Source organism: Rhinolophus hipposideros (assembly GCF_964194185.1).
Source record: "Rhinolophus hipposideros genome assembly, chromosome: 22".
NCBI lineage: Eukaryota > Metazoa > Chordata > Mammalia > Chiroptera > Rhinolophidae > Rhinolophus > Rhinolophus hipposideros.
The window spans coordinates 40654899-40672124 of record NC_138068.1 but is presented as its reverse complement, the minus strand read 5'-3'; the positions used below and the strand labels follow the sequence as shown (position 1 = coordinate 40672124).

Genomic DNA, 17226 nt, shown 5'->3' with positions numbered 1-17226 from the left:
TTCTTCTTCTTCCTCCTCCTCCTCCTCCTCCTCCTCCTCCTCCTCCTCCGCTCCTCCTCCTCCTCCTCCTCTTCCTGCTCCTCTTCCTCCTCTTCCTTCTCCTTTTCCTCTTCCTCTTCTTCTTTCTTCTTCTAGAAGTCCCTTTAACATTTTTTTGTAATACTGGTTTGGTGGTGATGAACTCCTTCAGCTTTTTCTTGTCTGGGAAGCTCTGTATCTGTCCTTTGATTCTAAATGATAGCTTTGCTGGGTAGAGTAATCTTGGTTGTAGGTCCTTGGTTTTCATCACTTTGAATATATCATGCCTTTCCTTCTGTCCTGTAAAGTTTCTGTTCAGAAATCAACTGATAGTCTTATGGGGGCTCTCTTGTAGGTAACTAACTGCTTTACTTTTATTGCTTATAAGATTCTCTCCTTATCTTTAACCTTTGCCATTTTAATTATGATGTGTCTAGGTGTGGGCCTCTTTGGGCTCATCTTGTTTGAGACTCTCTCCACTTCCTGGTTGTATGGTCTGTTTCCTTTGCCAGGTTAGGGAAGCTTTCTGTCATTATTTCTTCAAATATGTTTTCAATTCCTTGCTCTCTTTCTTCTCCTTCTGGTACTCCAATGATGCAAATGTTGGTATTCCTGATATTGTTCTGTATTGTTGCAGAGAGCCCCCTTAAACTATCCTCGTTATTTTGGATTCCTCTGCTTCTTTTTGTTTTTTGCTCTTCTGATTGTGTGTTTTCTGCTACCTTGTCTTCCAAATCACTGATTAGATCCTCTGCTTCATCCAGTTTACTGTTGATGCCCTGTAAAGTATTCTCCATTTCAGTTATTGTATTTTTTAATTCCTGACTGTTTTTTGGGTTTTTTTTTATGTTTTCTATCTCCATTTTTATGTTTCCTATCTCTTTGGTGAAGTTCTCACTGGGACCATTATAACCAGTGTTTTCGTCTCTGAGTCTGGTAGATTGATTGTCTCCATTTTGTTTAGTTCTTTTTCTGGAGCTTTGTTCTGTTCTTTTATTTGAGAACTGTTTCATTGTTTCTTCCTTTTGGCTGCTTCCCCGCATTTGTTTGTATGTATTAGGTAGAGCTGCTGTGTCTCCCTGCCTTGTGAGAGTGGCACTGTGTAGTATGTGTTTTATGGGGCCCATAGTGCAGTCTCCGTGTTCACCTGAGCCAGGTGCTCCAGGTATGTCCGTTTGTGTGCCCTCCTGTTGTAGTTGAGCCTTAATTGCTGTTGGCATGTCAGTGGGAGGCATTGCCCCTCAGGCTGATTGGTTGTAAGGATTGGCCATGACTACAGTAGAGGAACCATGGTGCAGGGGCTTACCCTATGGAGTATGATTTGCTTTAGCAGGGTTTTGGTGCCTGCCCTGACTGTCCTTTTGGTGCATTGTTTGTGGAGGTGGTTGGGTGGTGCTCAGGTATGATCTGAAGCTGGCCACTGGGTGTGTTGGTTATGGGGCCTCTTGGGAGGGGCTCTTGTGCAGGCCAACATCAGCTGCTGCCTGTGCCTGCCAGGGGCCACTTGGTATGAGCTGTAAAATGATCTGCAGATGGTTGCTACTACAGTGTTTCTCCGAAAATAAGACCTAGCTGCACAATAAGCTCTAATGCGTCTTTTGGAGCAAAAATTAATGTAAGACCCGGTCTTATTTTACTATAAGACCGGGTCTTACATAATATAATATAAGACCAGGTCTTATATTAAGTTTTGCTCCATAAGATGTATTAGAGCTGATTGTCTATCTAGGTTTCATTTTCCGGGAAACATGGTAGTGCTGGGGTTGGAGGTGCCCGGGAGAGGCTAAGCTATGAACTGAGGCAGGCTGCCACTAGTGCCAGGCTTCAGGCTGCTCAGCAAGAAATAAGAGGCATGCTGAGGCAAGATGCTGCTTGTTTGGTTTTTGTGAACCTTTGAGAGATTTTAGGAAAGTCTGCGGCATGAGTCAAGACAGGCTATTTGTATGGAAAACCTCCCGCAAAAGGCTTGGGTGGACCCACAAATTGGATGGGGCAGGGTTTCAGGGAATCATCATGGTGGAGCAAACAGAGTTAGCTAGGTTGATAGAGTCTCAAATATGGAACCTACCTGCTGGGTTGGGGGAGGGCTCATAAAGGAACAGTGGCTTCTGCCAGCATCTGTCTGAGAGAAAGCTGCCTGTCTATCCCTCACCTTAAAGCCAGGCGATTCAGTTCCTCCCCATATATCCCTGGTACCTTTCAGGCTGCCTGAGAGCTGGGCTCAGAATGAATGAGTCTGTCAGTGAGTAAGTTCATGCACAAGCCCTTTAAAAGGACTACCTGGGACTCCAGCAGCCCTCTCTGTCACTCAGCCACAATCTTCACTGGTTTTCACAGCCAGAAGTTACGGGGACTTCTCTTCCCAGCACTAGAACCCTGGGCTGGAGAGCCTGGTGTGGGGCTGGGATCTCTCTCTCCTCAGGGGGTACCTTCGCAGCCGAGATGTCCATGTTGATTTTTAACCACCACATGAGTATGCGGCCAGCTTGTTTCGCTTCTCTGCCCCTCTTCAGTCTCGACATGGCTTTTTCTGTATTTCCTTAGTTATAGGATTTCTGTTCGATAGACTTCAAGTAATTCTTAATGATGGTTGTTCTGGACTTTACTTGTAATTTTGATGTGGTTGTGGGAGGAGGCGAGCACAGCATTTACCTACTCCACCATCTTGACTGGAAGCCACGAACAACTTTTGCAAATTGCAGATACATGAGATGTAAAGGACTTGGCAGACTTGAGTGCACTGAATCCTGTGACAGTAGCGGAGAAAGCCAAGAAGCAACCTGACTACAATTAATACAGGCGTCCTGAAAGGTTAGAAAATTGCCCACACAAAGTCGCTACAGAAGGAGGAGGTAATGGTGGAGCTAAAAATATGAAAATTATAAGTCTATTTAAGAAGTAGTTAGAGCTTCACAACAGAAGACGGAGAGAATAAATTGGGAGATTTCTGGCCTGGATTCACCACCAAATCACAGCTGAATGTAGAGGTGCTATCTTGAAAACAAAGGAACTAAATAAGACTTTATATACTCTCTAAGCAGGCAAGAGTCTTACTTCTGGAATTTGAGTTCTCGGGAAAAAAACACACCCTAAAGACATGTACAAGATGTGGTCAAACAATATGGTGAACGTTTAAATAAAAACATTATTACAATAACAGACACATTGCCATTAATCCCCCTCAAAATGTTTCCCTTGCTTTAAACACACTTACCCCATCATTTTTGCCACTTTCCGAAGCAGTTCTGGAAGTCCTCTTTCATGAATGTCTTTAGGTTGCGCTGTCGTAGTTGCCTCAATGTCCTGAATCAATTCAAAACTTTTACTTTTCAGTCGTTTTGACTTTGGGGAAGAGCCAGAAGTCATGTGGTGCCAGATCCGCGTGAATAAGATGGGTGAGGACACATCATTATATTTTTATTTGACAGAAATTGCCGTACGACAAGCGATGTGTGACACGGAGCCTTTTCCACTGTGATAAAGAACTATGGTGAATGCTACTGCCAAGTGCCATCCAGTGGAAAGGCAGGAATTTTTGATACGGGAAGTGGCAAGTCGAACCCTAGTAACAGTGTGTGACAAGTTTCAACTTGTTCGGTGCAGTCAGTCAGGTGTGAGCTATGGTTGAGAGAAGATGTGATTTAAGGTGTGCCTTAAATGATCCTCCATCATGACAATGTTCCATGTCACACATCGCTTCTGGTATATAACAATTTCTGTCAAATAAAAACATTACCTTGTGAAGTGGATGTACAGTGGATGAAGAACATCCACCTTCTTCATCAGATCTGGCACCGTTCGACTTCTGGCTCTTCCCCAAAGTCAAAATGATTCAGGACATCGAGACAACCATGACAGCACAACTAAAGACACTCACGAATGAGGACTTCCAGAACTGCTTCAGAAAGTGGCAAGAACGGTGGGAAAAGTGTTTGAAGTGAAAGTATCGTGAGGGGGATTAATGACAGTATGTCTTTTACTGTAATAAAGCTTTTTATTTAAACATTCACCATATTGTTTGATCACACCTTGTATAACTGAAGTTCTCCAAAAATATGGTGAAACTCACCAAAGACTATGCCTATGGACTAAGCTTCCATTCATCTCTTTTGTGGACCTTTCTTTAATATGAGCAGATACGCAAGGCTCCCCAGCCATTTGAAGAAGATACCAATATGAAAATATGAGACAAATACAAGAATATGGGACTGGGGCAGGGAGGAACACATCTTAAAAGAAGAAGAGACCACAGAAAGAAAAATTTAAAACTGTGTTACATTGCAAGAAACAGGAATATCAAAACATACAAAGAGTATAAGAAAGAGCTTTTGGGTATTAAAAATATGACAGCAGAAATAAAATGAAGTCAATAGAAGGGTTAGAAGACAAAGTTGGAGACATCCACTTTGCATCTATGAAGTAGAACAAAAACAGAAAAGATGGGAAATAGGAGTGCAAAGATAAGAAAATTAGGACCCGTGTGAGATTTTAAACCTTAAGAGGTTGAGAAAGAGATAGAAAAAATATAAGAGAGGAAATTATCAATGAAATAATTAAATAAAATTTCACCAAATTGAAGAACATTAATATTGTAGCTAAAAGGACCTAATGAGTGCCAAACAGTGGTTGAAAATAAATAATACCAAGGCACATTATGAGTCTTCAGAATACTAGGTGCAAACACAGGATACTAAAATTTCCCAAGTTAAAAATTTTTCATTAAAAAAATTTCAAGTATCAGATAATGCTGGCTATAAAATTACAAAGGAAACTATTAGAAAGTGGAGCAAAGCATTTCCAGCACATAATTCTATATCCAACCACACTATGAATTACAGGTTAGGGATAAACACTTTCAGATATGTAAGGACATACCTCTTTTCCAGGCAGCCACTATTAGGTATGGACTACAAAGGAAGGAATAAACAAAGAAATAATAATGTGTGCCATTTTTGGTTGTGGTCCAACAAAAGAGAGATGTAAACATATGTTCACACAAAGACCTGTACATAAATGTTTATGGTAGCTTTATTTATAATCACCAAAAACAGGAAACTATCTAAATATCCTTCAACAAGTGAATGGATAAACAAGCTTTGATAACATCCATAAAATGGAATATTAATTTGCAACACGAAGGAACGGACTAGTGCACACAGCTACGTGGATGATCTGAAATGTGTTATGCTTCCGAAGGTTAAAGAAACCAAACTGAAAAGCTACACACTGTAGGATTCCATTCGTATGACATTCTGGAAAAGGCAAAACTATAAGGACAGAAAGACCCAGCAGTGGTTGCTTTGGGCAGAGAATAGGGGAAAGTGACTATAAAAGAGCACTTTTGTTGTGATGACTCTTCCACATCTCAGTTACGGTTTCAGTTAATGGTGACTTTTACATGATTGTATACATTTCTTAAAACTCCTTGAATCTAAAAGGGATAAAATTTATTGTAAGCAAATTATACCCCTAATAAACCTGAGTGAACAATAAGAACCACTGTAAATGTTACTCCGGTAATGAGGCCTTCCCTGGCCTCCTAGTTTTCATGGCCCTGTTCCCTACCCATCCTACTCAAGTTCCCCTCCTTCCCTTCCCCCGCTTTAGAAAACCCTTTGCTGGGTCTCCAGGAACTGTTTGGTCATCTCTAAGTTGTTGCCCTTTTCACTTAAAGAATTAGTCATTTGACCTTTATTCATTGATCCTGTTTTTCTACCCTTTTAAATGGTTGCCTATTTCATACTTTTCATCTTAATTATTTTACCCAGAATACATAAACTTTCAAACATAGGTAATTTGCATGTAAAAAAAAGCATTCTAATGGTGAAATCAAGATTGTGTCTCCAGGGTTAACACTCATGTTTTATCCATAGATAGCAGTGAATGCCTTGCAGATGACTGTAGTATAATCGCTGGAGGGAACCTCACTGGTTGGCACCCAGACTCAGCTGCTGTGTTGTGGCGAAGAGTCTTGGGAATCCTCGGAGATGTGAATAATATCCAGTCACCCAAGGTCCATGCCAAAGTGTTTGGCTACCTCTATGAACTCTGGTACAAACTAGCAAAGGTACGTCCTGCTATGTTACCTTTTATTCTAACATGGGAAGATTTATTTCTTGTTTAACATAAGAACTATTGCAGTTCACTACTGAACATATCCTGGAACAAAAGTTAGGTGTTTATGCAAAGAACATTTGATTATCAAATAATAATACTTAATGGTTTGGTCATTTTATAAACGCAGAAGAGTTATTTAATGCGTAAGTAGAAGATTACTATAGGATTTTTAAGAACATGGTATTATTCAGTAGTTTTAGTTACTCTCGTTATAAAAGTGGTGCTGGTTTTATTGTACAATAAAACCAGTGGGAATGGTTTGGAAAATGTAGGACAATAGTAAGAAGAATATCAACATCACCGTCCCACAGAGATAACCAATATTAATATGTAGTCTTATTTCTAGGGCTAAACACATTTTTACAAAAGTAGAATCTTAAAGTACATATAATTTTCATTCTGGCTTTTGTTTTTGTTTATAACATACACTTTCCCCCATGTTACTATATTTTTAAAAAGAGAACATGATTCATGTTTGTATGGTATAACTTATTGAGCCATTCCTTTTCATTTGGAGTTTAAGATCTCTCCAGGCATTAACATTCAAGGAAAAACAATGCCCTAGTTTTGTGTTAAATCTAAAACCATATACAGTAGATATACAATTCAAACGGACACTAGATCTCACAATAAAAGAAAAACTTGTAAATATTGTAGGTTTTCACTCAACTTATACAAATTTAATTAGAAGCAGCTATTTGACCATGGAACACAATATTGAAATATTATTGGGATAAACTGTCGTCTTCCCTAAAATTCTCCTCTGTGTGAATTAGATACGGGATAATCTAGCAATAAGCCTGGATAACCAGTCTTCTCCATCTCCTCCGGTCTTGATCCCACCACTCAGAATGTTTGCATCATGGCTATTTAAGGCAAGTAGATACGTGTTTATTCCTTTCTTGTAATTTCCTCTTCCTTTCTGAAATTGAGTTTTAAAAATGTAATTGCCCAAGACTGCATGTTTTGAAGACAGGCTGGGTCTTACTAAAGCCAATATGTCCCACATCTCCATGAACAACTCTTATGGAAAACTGAGAAGTAAATGAAATGTTGAAATGCTTTGCATCTGGAGTTGATTAAATCTTTAAACATCATCTCCTTGGCAGGCGACAACATTGCCAAATGAATATAAGGAAGGCAAACTACAAGCCTACAGACTAATCTGTGCCATGATGACCAGACGCCAGGATGTTCTGCCCAATTCGGACTTTCTGGTTCATTTTTACCTTGTGATGCACCTGGGATTAACCAGTGAGGATCAGGTATTCTGTGACTCCTTTATCATGGTAGTCAATTATTTGGAAAGTGCATATCACTCTTTGCAAGTTAAATTGGAGTTTTTGAAAATATATCAGAAACGCTAAAATTCTCAGTAGTTGCAATTCTGTTATACACAGCAACAACAATGGTCTTCAAAAAGGTAAATCAGACTTTCTCACATCCCTGCTTCTCCCACTGACTGCATTGCACCAACAAAATTTGAATTTCTTTCTATGGCCTGTACAATTCTATGTGATCTAACCTCTGCCTGTGTTGTCAACCTCAAAAATGTGGTTTCAACCACTTTTTGTTGGGGTTCTACATTAGATGTTTAAAGAAAATGGTTCTGGTCATTCACAAAGGTTTGAAAACATTGTTTTAGGAGTTAGGATGGTTTTTATTTTTTTGAAGACCTCACCCATAAATTAAGGGTCCTGATGTTTCTTAATGAGACATTATTTTAATTTTTCCTAAAAGAAATATGATTGGTGGTTAAGTTGAAACAGAAATGCAAAAGCAGCCCCTAGCAACAGCGCCTGCTTGGAGACCCTGTGTGTGAAGTGTGGGATGTGGTCAGCCCCTGGCCTTCCTCCCTTGGAAAGTCCCCTGCCAGTGAGAGACAGGAATGCTCTGACTCTTGATTTGCTCTCGGAATATCAGGCAGACAGGTGATGTGATTGGTTTGTACTTCACAGAGATTATTCTGGACTCTGTTTGGAGGATGGATTTAAAAATGTTACAGTGGTAGGGCAGAGTAGGAGGTAGGGCCTGGAGAGGAGGAGATTAATTAGGAAGTGGTTAAATGAATGTAGATTTTTAAAATGATGAGAACGATAATGGTAGCATTGGAGAAGGGAAGAAGGAATACTAAAGATTCAAGAAATTTTAAGGCATTTAATTTTATCACTAGGTCTTCTTGACCACTTAGAGGTATGGAGAGTGTTTCAGAATTTACCCTTTAAATTATAGATACTTATCAATGAACTTGAATCATTCATGAACTACCAGTAGCTGTCCTTTCTGTATTTCTTTTGTTCTTTGAATGTGAGATGCAGACATACAGACCTTTTGATGTCCTTCGGATACATGCAAGAGGTCATTCTTCTGATTAACCAGCTTTTCTTTGTTGTTTCAGAATGCACTTGAACTTTCCCAATCCTTAGGCCCTAGTTAACTCTTGCAGTATATTCCCGGGTAAAGACTTTGAGCTTTAATCACTGAGCTTTTATTAGCCATATTGACTACTCAGTTTTCTTTATCATATTTGCTTTAATTTCAGCAGTGTGTAAAGGACATCTATTTATCAGGTTGAACTTAGATATACAGTCTCACTTATTTCCCAAATAAGTAAAGAAATAGAGATGTGAGAGTAGAACTTTTTTGTGCTCCATGCTCAGATATTCTGCAGCCATCATTGCAGGTGGAAGCATCTTTTACATAGTGATTTAATTCAGGGCATATGGAAGAATAAGGGGTATAAATAGGGAAGAGAATTAACTCTCATAGATAATAATGAGATTCCTCAGTGACAGAGCCGAGAGAAAGCTTTAGGTAACAGTGCTATACTTAAAAGCAGTGTTTTGCTAAGATTTTTTTAGGAAAAACATTTACTTGAAAATAATAATCAACTGTAGAATTTTCGAATATAATAAAAACAATTTGAAATAAACAATAAGCAGTATTCCTAGAATGAAAATTTTCAGAAAGTCACATAAATAGGTGTGAGTTTAGAATCATCTTTCTATTTTAAAGTGTGTTCGAATAAAAATGAAGCAACAAAATGAGATGAAATAAACATATTGTAACATTTGAGAACTAAAACATTATTTCAAAAAATAAGATTTTATAGTGTAGAAAAAGTTTTCAAATTTTATACTTAAAATCGTTTTTTCTCATTTTAATGCATGCCATGTTTTTTGTTAAGTTTGATCTTTCGTCATTCTTTGTAAAATATGTTACTAGAAGTATTCCCAACGTCCAGACTTCTAAGACAAAACAGGAATATCATAAATCTCTATTTTATAATCTGCGTATTGTTTAAGCCATTACAAGCTTGAAATTGACTGTTTTGCTTTAACCTTAACAATTATTGCTATATGTTTTAGAAGCCCTAACTATCTGCCAAACAGAATTCCTCTGAATAAACATTATTCCTTTGCCAGAAGAAAATTATACAGAAGACCTTCTAATAAAAGAAACTTTTCTTATTTAAGTGAGAAATATCTCTGGTAATTAGTTTAACCGTGGGTCCACAAGTCTAAATAGATCATGGTAGTGGTTCCAGAACTTCTATGTACCTCTGGAAACACGTTATATTAATTTTTAAAAGAAAAGAAATTTTTGACTGTAAAAAATACAGTTAAAATTCTTTTTCTTTTTCTTTTAAATTTATTGGGGTGACATTTGTTAGTGAAATTACATAGATTTCAGGTGTACAATTCTGTATTACATCATCTGTAAATCCCATTGTGTATTCACCACCCAGAGTCAGTTCTCCTTCCATCACCATATATTTCATCCCTCTTACCCTTATCTTCCTTCCCCCACCCCTCTTACCCTCTGGTAACCACTAAACTATTGTGTCTATGAGTTTTTGTTTCTCATTTGTTTGTCTTGTTCTTTTGTTGTTTTTGGTTTATATACCACATATCAGTGAAATCATATGGTTCTCTGCCTTTCCTGTCTGACTTATTTCACTTAGCATTATACTCTCAACATCTATCCATGTTGTCACAAATGTTCTTAAGTCATCTTTTCTTACCGCCAAATAATATTCCATTGTGTATATATACCACCACTTCTTTATCCATTCCTCTATCGAAGGACATTTTGGTTGTTTCCATGTCTTGGCCATCGTAAACAAAGCTGCAATGAACATTGGAGTACACGTGTCTCTATAGAGAAATGCTTTCAGATTTTTTGGGTAGATACCCAGGAGAGGGATTGCTGGGCCATTTGGGAATTCTATTTGTAATTTCTTGAGGAACCTCCACACTGCCTTCCATAACGGCTGCACCAGTCTGCATTTTCACCAACAGTGTATGAGGGTTCCTTTTTCTTCACAGCCTCTACAACACTTGTTGCTATTTGTCTTGTTGATGATAGCCATTCTGACTGGGGTGAGGTGATATCTCATTGTGGTTTTCATTTGCATTTCTCTGATGATTAGCGATGTTGAGCATTTTTTCATATGTCTATTTGCCATTTGTATATCCTCTTTGGAGAAATGTCTCTTCAGGTCCTCTGTCCATTTTTCAATTGGGTTGCTTTTTGTTGTTGCTGAGTTTCATGAGTTCCTTGTATATTTTGGATATTAGCCCCTTATAGGAGGCACTGTTTGCAAAAATCTTCTCCCATTCAGTTGGTTGCCTCTTTATTTTGTCAATGGTTTCTTTTGCTGTGCAGAAGCTTTTAAGTTTCATGTAGTCCCATTTGTTTATTTTAGCTTTTACTTCCATTGCCTTTGGAGTCAAATTCATAAAATGCTCTTTGAACCCAAGGTCCCTAAGTTTAGTACCTATGTTTTCTTCTATGCAGTTTATTGTGTCAGGCCTTATGCTTAAGTCGTTGATCCATTTTGAATTAATTTTGGTACATGGTGACAGATAACAGTCCAGTTTCATTCTTTTGCACGTGGCTATCTAATTTTACCAGCACCATTTATTGAAGAGGCTGTCTTTCCTCCATTGTATGTTTTTAGCTTCTTTGTCAAAAATTATCTGTCCATATTTATGTGGTTTTATTTCTGGGTTCTCAATTCTATTCCATTGGTCTATGTGTCTGTTTTTCTGCCAATACCGTGCTTTTTTTGATTATTGTAGCCCTGTAGTACAAGCTAAAGTCAGGGAGTGCGATACCTCCAGTATTGTTCTTTTTTCTTAAGATTGCTTTGGATATTTGGGGTCTTTTTGGTTCCAAACAAATCTGATGAGTTTTTGTTCTATTTCTTAAAAAAATGCTTTCGGATTTTGATGGGGATTGCATTAAATCTGTATATTGCTTTGGGTAATATGGCCATTTTAACTATGTTGATTCTTCCAATCCATGAGCACAGAATGTCTTTCCATTTCTTTGTGTCTTCTTCAGTTTCTTTCAATAATGTCTTGTAGATTTCAGCATGTAGGTCCTTCACATCCTTGGTTAAGTTTATTCCTAGGTATTTTATTCTTTTTGCTGCAATTGCAAAAGGAATTGTTTTTTGTAGTTCTGAGATTTCATTGTTAGTATATAGGAATGCAGTGGACTTCTGTACGTTGATTTTCTGGCCAGCAACTTTACTGTATTTGTTGATTATTTCTAATAGCTTTTTGGTGGTGTCTTTAGGGTTTTCTATATATAGCATTATGTCATCTGCAAAGAGTGATAATTTAACTTCTTCATTCCCAATTTGGATGCCTTTTATTTCTTTCTCTTGCCTGATGGCTCTGGCAAGGACTTCCAACACTATGTTGAAAAGCAGAGGTGATAGGGGACAGCCCTGTCGTGTTCCTGAACGTAGAGCAAAGAGCTTCAGTTTTTCACCATTAATTATGAGATTAGCTGAGGGCTTGTCATATATGGCCCTATTATGTTCAAGTATTTTCCTTCTATACCTATTTTATTAAGTGTTTTAATCATAAATGGATGTTGTATCTTGTCAAATGCATTTTCTGCATCAATTGATATAATCATATGATTTTTGTCCTTTATTTTGTTTATGTGATGTATCATATTGATGGATTTGTGGATGTTGAAACATCCTTGTGCCCCTGGGATGAACCTCACTTGGTCGTGATGAATAATCTTTTTAATGCATTGTTGTATTGGATTTGCTAGAATTTTGTTTAGGATTTTTGCCTCTGTATTCATCAGAAATATTGGTCTGTAGTTTTCTTTTTTTGTGTTGTCCTTACCAGGTTTTGGTATCAGGGTAATGTTGACCTCATAAAATGAGTTAGGGAGTACTGTCTCTTCTTCAATTTTTTGGAAGAATTGGAGCACGATTGGTATTAGATCCTCTTTGAAGGTTTGGTAGAATTCACTAGTGAAGCCATCTGGTCCCGGACTTTTGCTTTTGGGAAGGTTTTGGATGACTGATTCAATTTCGTTACTGGTGATCGGCCTGTTTAGATTTTCCAGTTCTTCATGATTCAGCCTTGGAAGGCTATATGTTTCTAAGAACTTGTCCATTTCTTCTAGGTTATTGAATTTGGTGGCATATAGGCTTTCATAGTATTCTTGCATGATCCTTTGTATTTCTGTGATGTGATAACTTCCCCTTTTTCATTTCTGATTTTGTTAACTAGTGTCTTCTCTCCTCTATCTTAGTGAGTCTAGCCAAGTGCTTGTCAATTTTGTTAACCTTTTCAAAGAAACAGCTCTTTGTCACATTAAGTTTTTCTATTATCTTTTTGTTCTCTATTTCATTTAGTTCTGCTCTGATTTTTTTATTTCCTTACTTTTGCTGACCTTGGGTTTCACTTGTTCTTCTTTTTCTAGTTCTTTAAGTTGTAACATGAGGTTATTTATTTGGGATTTTTCTTGTTTCTTGAGATAGGCCTGTAATGATATAAATTTCCCTCTTAAAAATGCTTTCGCTGCATCCCAAAAATTTTGGTAGCATGTATTTTCATTGTCATCTGTTTCTATGTGTCTTTTGATATCTCCTCTAATTTCTCCTTTGACCCAGTCGTTCTTTAAAATTATGTTGTTTAATCTCCTTGTATTTGTGTTTTTTCCTGCTTTCTTTTCGCAGTTGATATCCAATTTCAAAGCCTTGTGATCAGAGATTATGCTTGGTATGATTTCAATCTTCTTAAATTTGCTGAGGCTGATTTTATGTCCTAATATATGGTCTATCCTTGAGAATGTTTCATGTACACCCGGAAAGAATGTATAGTCTGATGTTGTAGGGTGAAGTGCTCTATATATGTCAATTATGTCCATTTCATCTAATGTGTCATTTAAGGCTGCTATTTCGTATTTATTTTCTGTTTGGATGATCTATCCATAGCTGTCAATGATGTATTTAAGTCCACTAAAATAGTTGGGTTTTGGTCAATTTCTCCCTTTAGTTCTGTTAGCAGTTGCTTGGTATATTTTGGTGCTCCCTGATTGGGGGCATAAATATTGATGACTGTTATATCTTCTTGTTGTATAGTCCCCTTCACCATTATGAAATGTCCATCTTTGTCTCTTGTTACCTTTTTCACCCTGAAGTCTGTTTCATCTGATATCATTATGGCTACACCTGATTTTCTCTGGGTACCATTTGCTTGGAGTGTCAATTTCCACCCTTTCACTTTGAGTCTATGCTTGTCCTTGTAGCTGAGATGTGTCTCTTGGAGACAGCATATGGTTGGATTTAGTTTTTTGATCCAGTCTGCTACTCTGTGCCTTTTTATTGGTGAGTTCAGTCCATTTACATTTAGGGTGATTATGGATATCTGAGGATTTCCCGTCATTCAATCCTTAGTTTTCTGGTAATGCTGTGTCTCCATTGTTTCTTTGCCTTTTTGTTGTTGTCTATTATTTCTGTGTGGTGGTATTCTATGATGTTTCCCTCTGTTTCTTCTTTTATTACAGTATTTATTTCAGTTCTGGATTTTTTTTTTTTTGAGTGGTTACCCTTAAGTTTATGTAAAAGAAAGTTTGATATTTAGAGTATTCCATTTTCTTCAGCACACTTACTTTCTCCATTCCCATATTCTAGTTCAGGCCTTTACTCTCCCCCTTTTTATGTTGCCACAAATTGTCCCTGTTTATGGTGGTTGAATAAGGCACCTTTAGTAGTTCTTGTAGTGCAGGTTGTGTATTAGAAAATTCCCTCAGCTTCTGTATGTCTGGAACGGTCTTTATTCCTCCTTCGTATCTAAAGGATATCTTTGCTGGATATATTATTCCTGGCTCATAATTTCTCTCTTTCAATAGTTTGAATATTTGGTTCCATTCCCTCCTGGTTTGTAGAGTTTCTGCTGAAAAATCGGATGATAATCTAATGGGCTTTCCTTTGTAGGTTACCGTCTTCTTTTCCCTGGCTGCCTTGAGGATTGTTTCTTTGGCGTTGATTTTAGACAGCTTCAATACAATGTGCCTTGGAGAAGGCCTGTTGGGATTGAGGTAATTAGGTGTTCTATTTGCTTCTTGGATTCTAGGATCCAGTTCTGTCCACAAGTTTGGGAAATTCTCATCAACAATTTGTTTGAATATATTCTCTGTTCCTTTTTCTCTTTCTTCTTTTTCTGGTATGCCCATTATTCTTATATTGCTCTTTCTGATGGAGTCAGACAGTTCTTGTAGAGTTCTTTCATTTACTTTAAGTCTCAAGTCTCTTTCTTCTTCCATCTGTGTAATTTCCAAGTTTCTATCTTCGATGTCACTGATTCTTTCCTCCATTTGGGCAACTCTACTACCTAAGCTGGTTATTTCATTCTTAATTTCTTTTATTGAGTTCTTAATCTCCAGAAATTCCATTTGGTTCTTTTTAAAATTTCAATCTCTTTTGTAAAATGCTCGTGTTGTTCTTTGATTGCGTTTCTGAGTTCATTAAATTGCCTTTCTGTGTTTTCTTGCCTCTCGTTGAGTTTTTTCAGAACTGCAATCTTGAATTCTCTGTCATTTAAGTCACATATTTCCATATCTTTTAAGTTCCTTTTCTGGAGACTATTCACTTTCTGAACTGACTTGTTGCCTTGGTTATTCATAGCAATTACTGATTTATTATTTCTCTTCCTAGACATCTACAGGAGTGGCTTCTGCAACAGGTTGATAGGAAGAGGTCTTTTTTTTGTTTTCCAGTACTTGTTGGTAGAATGTTTTATTTTCTCTCCGACTGTAGCCTTTTGTTTTCCTCTCTCACACAGTATGGCTATGTTTTCTCTGCACTATTCCAGCTTCTCACACAAGGGGGGGATTCCCTGGGAGACGGGCTTCTCCTCTGTTAACAGTTCACCTGGTCATAGGGCGCAATGTCCCTGTGAGTATCTGGAGAGCTTTTGAAGTTCCAAAGCTCTTTCTGCACCATATTCAGAGCTCGAATGTTTCAGCAGTTCTGTTTACTCCTGCAGGGATCTGCCCAGATAGGTGGGGCCAGGGGCCGGGTGAGTTGTGAGAGGTGGTTCAGAGCAATGGTGGCGACCACCACCACAGCCAGTCCTGCTTCCACAGCTACCTCCCCTTTGCCGGAACTAGTTGGGCTGCGAATCTGTGTCTGCAGTCCACAGTTCTCAGAACTGCAAATATTCTGTTCTTTTGATTTGACACTGCTACTGTTCTGCCTCTATCACCGGGCAGGTGGGAGCGGGGCGAGCTCTGGGAGGGTAGGGAGGGGGCGGCTAGTCTCCGTGCCTAAGGCTTCCGTTCTCTGCTCGGCAGTGAGGGCTTGAACCACCGTTTTCAGTTTCTTCCTCAGTCTTTTTTCCGAGGTCTCTGCCGTGAGCGTTGGGTTCAGCCGTGTTATATGCTGCCCCCTCAGCCCTGTGGGCCGTAAGCGGAGCCCTAGCAGTCCGAGTCCTTCCCTCTCCCGCAGCTGCGGAAGATCCGGGAGCAGCAGGCTCCGAGCACTGAGCTAGGTCTGCGTCCTGCGCCCGCGCGGCTCAGTCTCCGCACTTCTTCCTTCCCTCCTCCCCCGCTCACGCGATTCACCCACCTGGAGGTGAATTCAGTAGTCGGCCTCTTCGTCTTGCCTGTCTGCTGTGCAGGGAGTCCTTTGTGGAGTTATTGTTGTTCGATTAGTTTTAAATTCAGGGGAGCTTTACAGAGACTCACCTCCCGCCGCCATTTTGATAGGATATGTTCAGTTGAATTTATTAATTGGCAGACTGTGCACCTATGACTTGTACCATCTCGTGGTGTATTTCCCTTTTGTGAGAGTTCTCAAAGAACCACACTTTTATGTAGCCTGGAACTAAAAGACTTTGTTGCTGCAGAGAGAACCTTATAAAAATTTTCTTATTTTTGAGTAAGATAAGTGATAGCAAGTAATTTTTAGAATTTATACATTTATTAGTTTTGTCTTACAAATAAAATCCAAGGTGAATTTCCTTCTTTCGCCTCTGGATGGCAAACTTGTCTGCATTACTCTCAGCTTTGTGGCTCAAGGACCACCACTGAGCTTTAAAGCTGCCTCTCAGACCCAGAGCCCTGTGAGCCTGATGGTGTGGCATGGTCATTTTACAAATGCTTTTCTCAATCTGAGAGTACCAAAATTTTGTCAGTTGTGACTAATAAAGTGTTGAATTCGAAATAAGCTCTAAGATGTTAAAAGTCTTTTTTACAGATATAAGGATACTTATAGTAATTGAAGACTTTTTAAATTAGATTGTGTGAAATAGATGTCTTGAAGATTATGTCCTGTTATACAACCATGGAAAATCATGGTTTCATTTAATATGATAGTAAATTAATTATTTAAACAAATCTAGCTATCTCTGTTTAAAAAAAATAATAATAATACTTGTACCAAGTAGCCAGAATTCAAAATGTTACATTCCAAACCAACTTTTTTTGATATTGGTTGGACCAGTTTTAGCTATTTTAATAACTTAATAATTTAATAGGTAAAATGATGACCTTATCAAATAGCATTTCCCACAGTGTGACTTCATGATTTACTAGAATGAGAAAAATGCTTTGAAATAGCTTTATTTTTTCCTCAACTAAGTTTTCAAAATTGATTATGTTATGTTATGGGTTTAGGGAAATAATTAGGATCATAAAGACTTTCAAAATAACAGTAAATTATGAACAAAATTTGGGGTGACTTTGGGGCTTCCCAGCCTGCCTGTGAAGGGGTCTTCCATTTGGTTTCCCTCTACCTGGCTGCTCTGTGTCTGGTGGACTGGTGGGGGT

The 17226-nt window shown here is 38.3% G+C and overlaps 1 protein-coding gene across 12 annotated transcripts in view; it reads left to right on the top strand.

Annotated features, from left to right (window-relative positions):
• RALGAPA2 (Ral GTPase activating protein catalytic subunit alpha 2) overlaps positions 1-17226 on the top strand; it is a gene marked incomplete at its 3' end in the record, with an annotated part of 326498 nt that overhangs the window by 141187 nt on the left and 168085 nt on the right. For all 12 annotated transcript variants that reach the window (XR_013992302.1, XR_013992303.1, XM_081034222.1 and 9 more), the window contains 3 exons: positions 5892-6085; positions 6912-7010; positions 7245-7400. Coding sequence is in view for 10 of the 12 variants with exons in the window: in XM_081034222.1 (XP_080890348.1) it covers positions 5892-6085; positions 6912-7010; positions 7245-7400 (449 nt within the window). The remainder of the gene's footprint in view (positions 1-5891; positions 6086-6911; positions 7011-7244; positions 7401-17226) is intronic.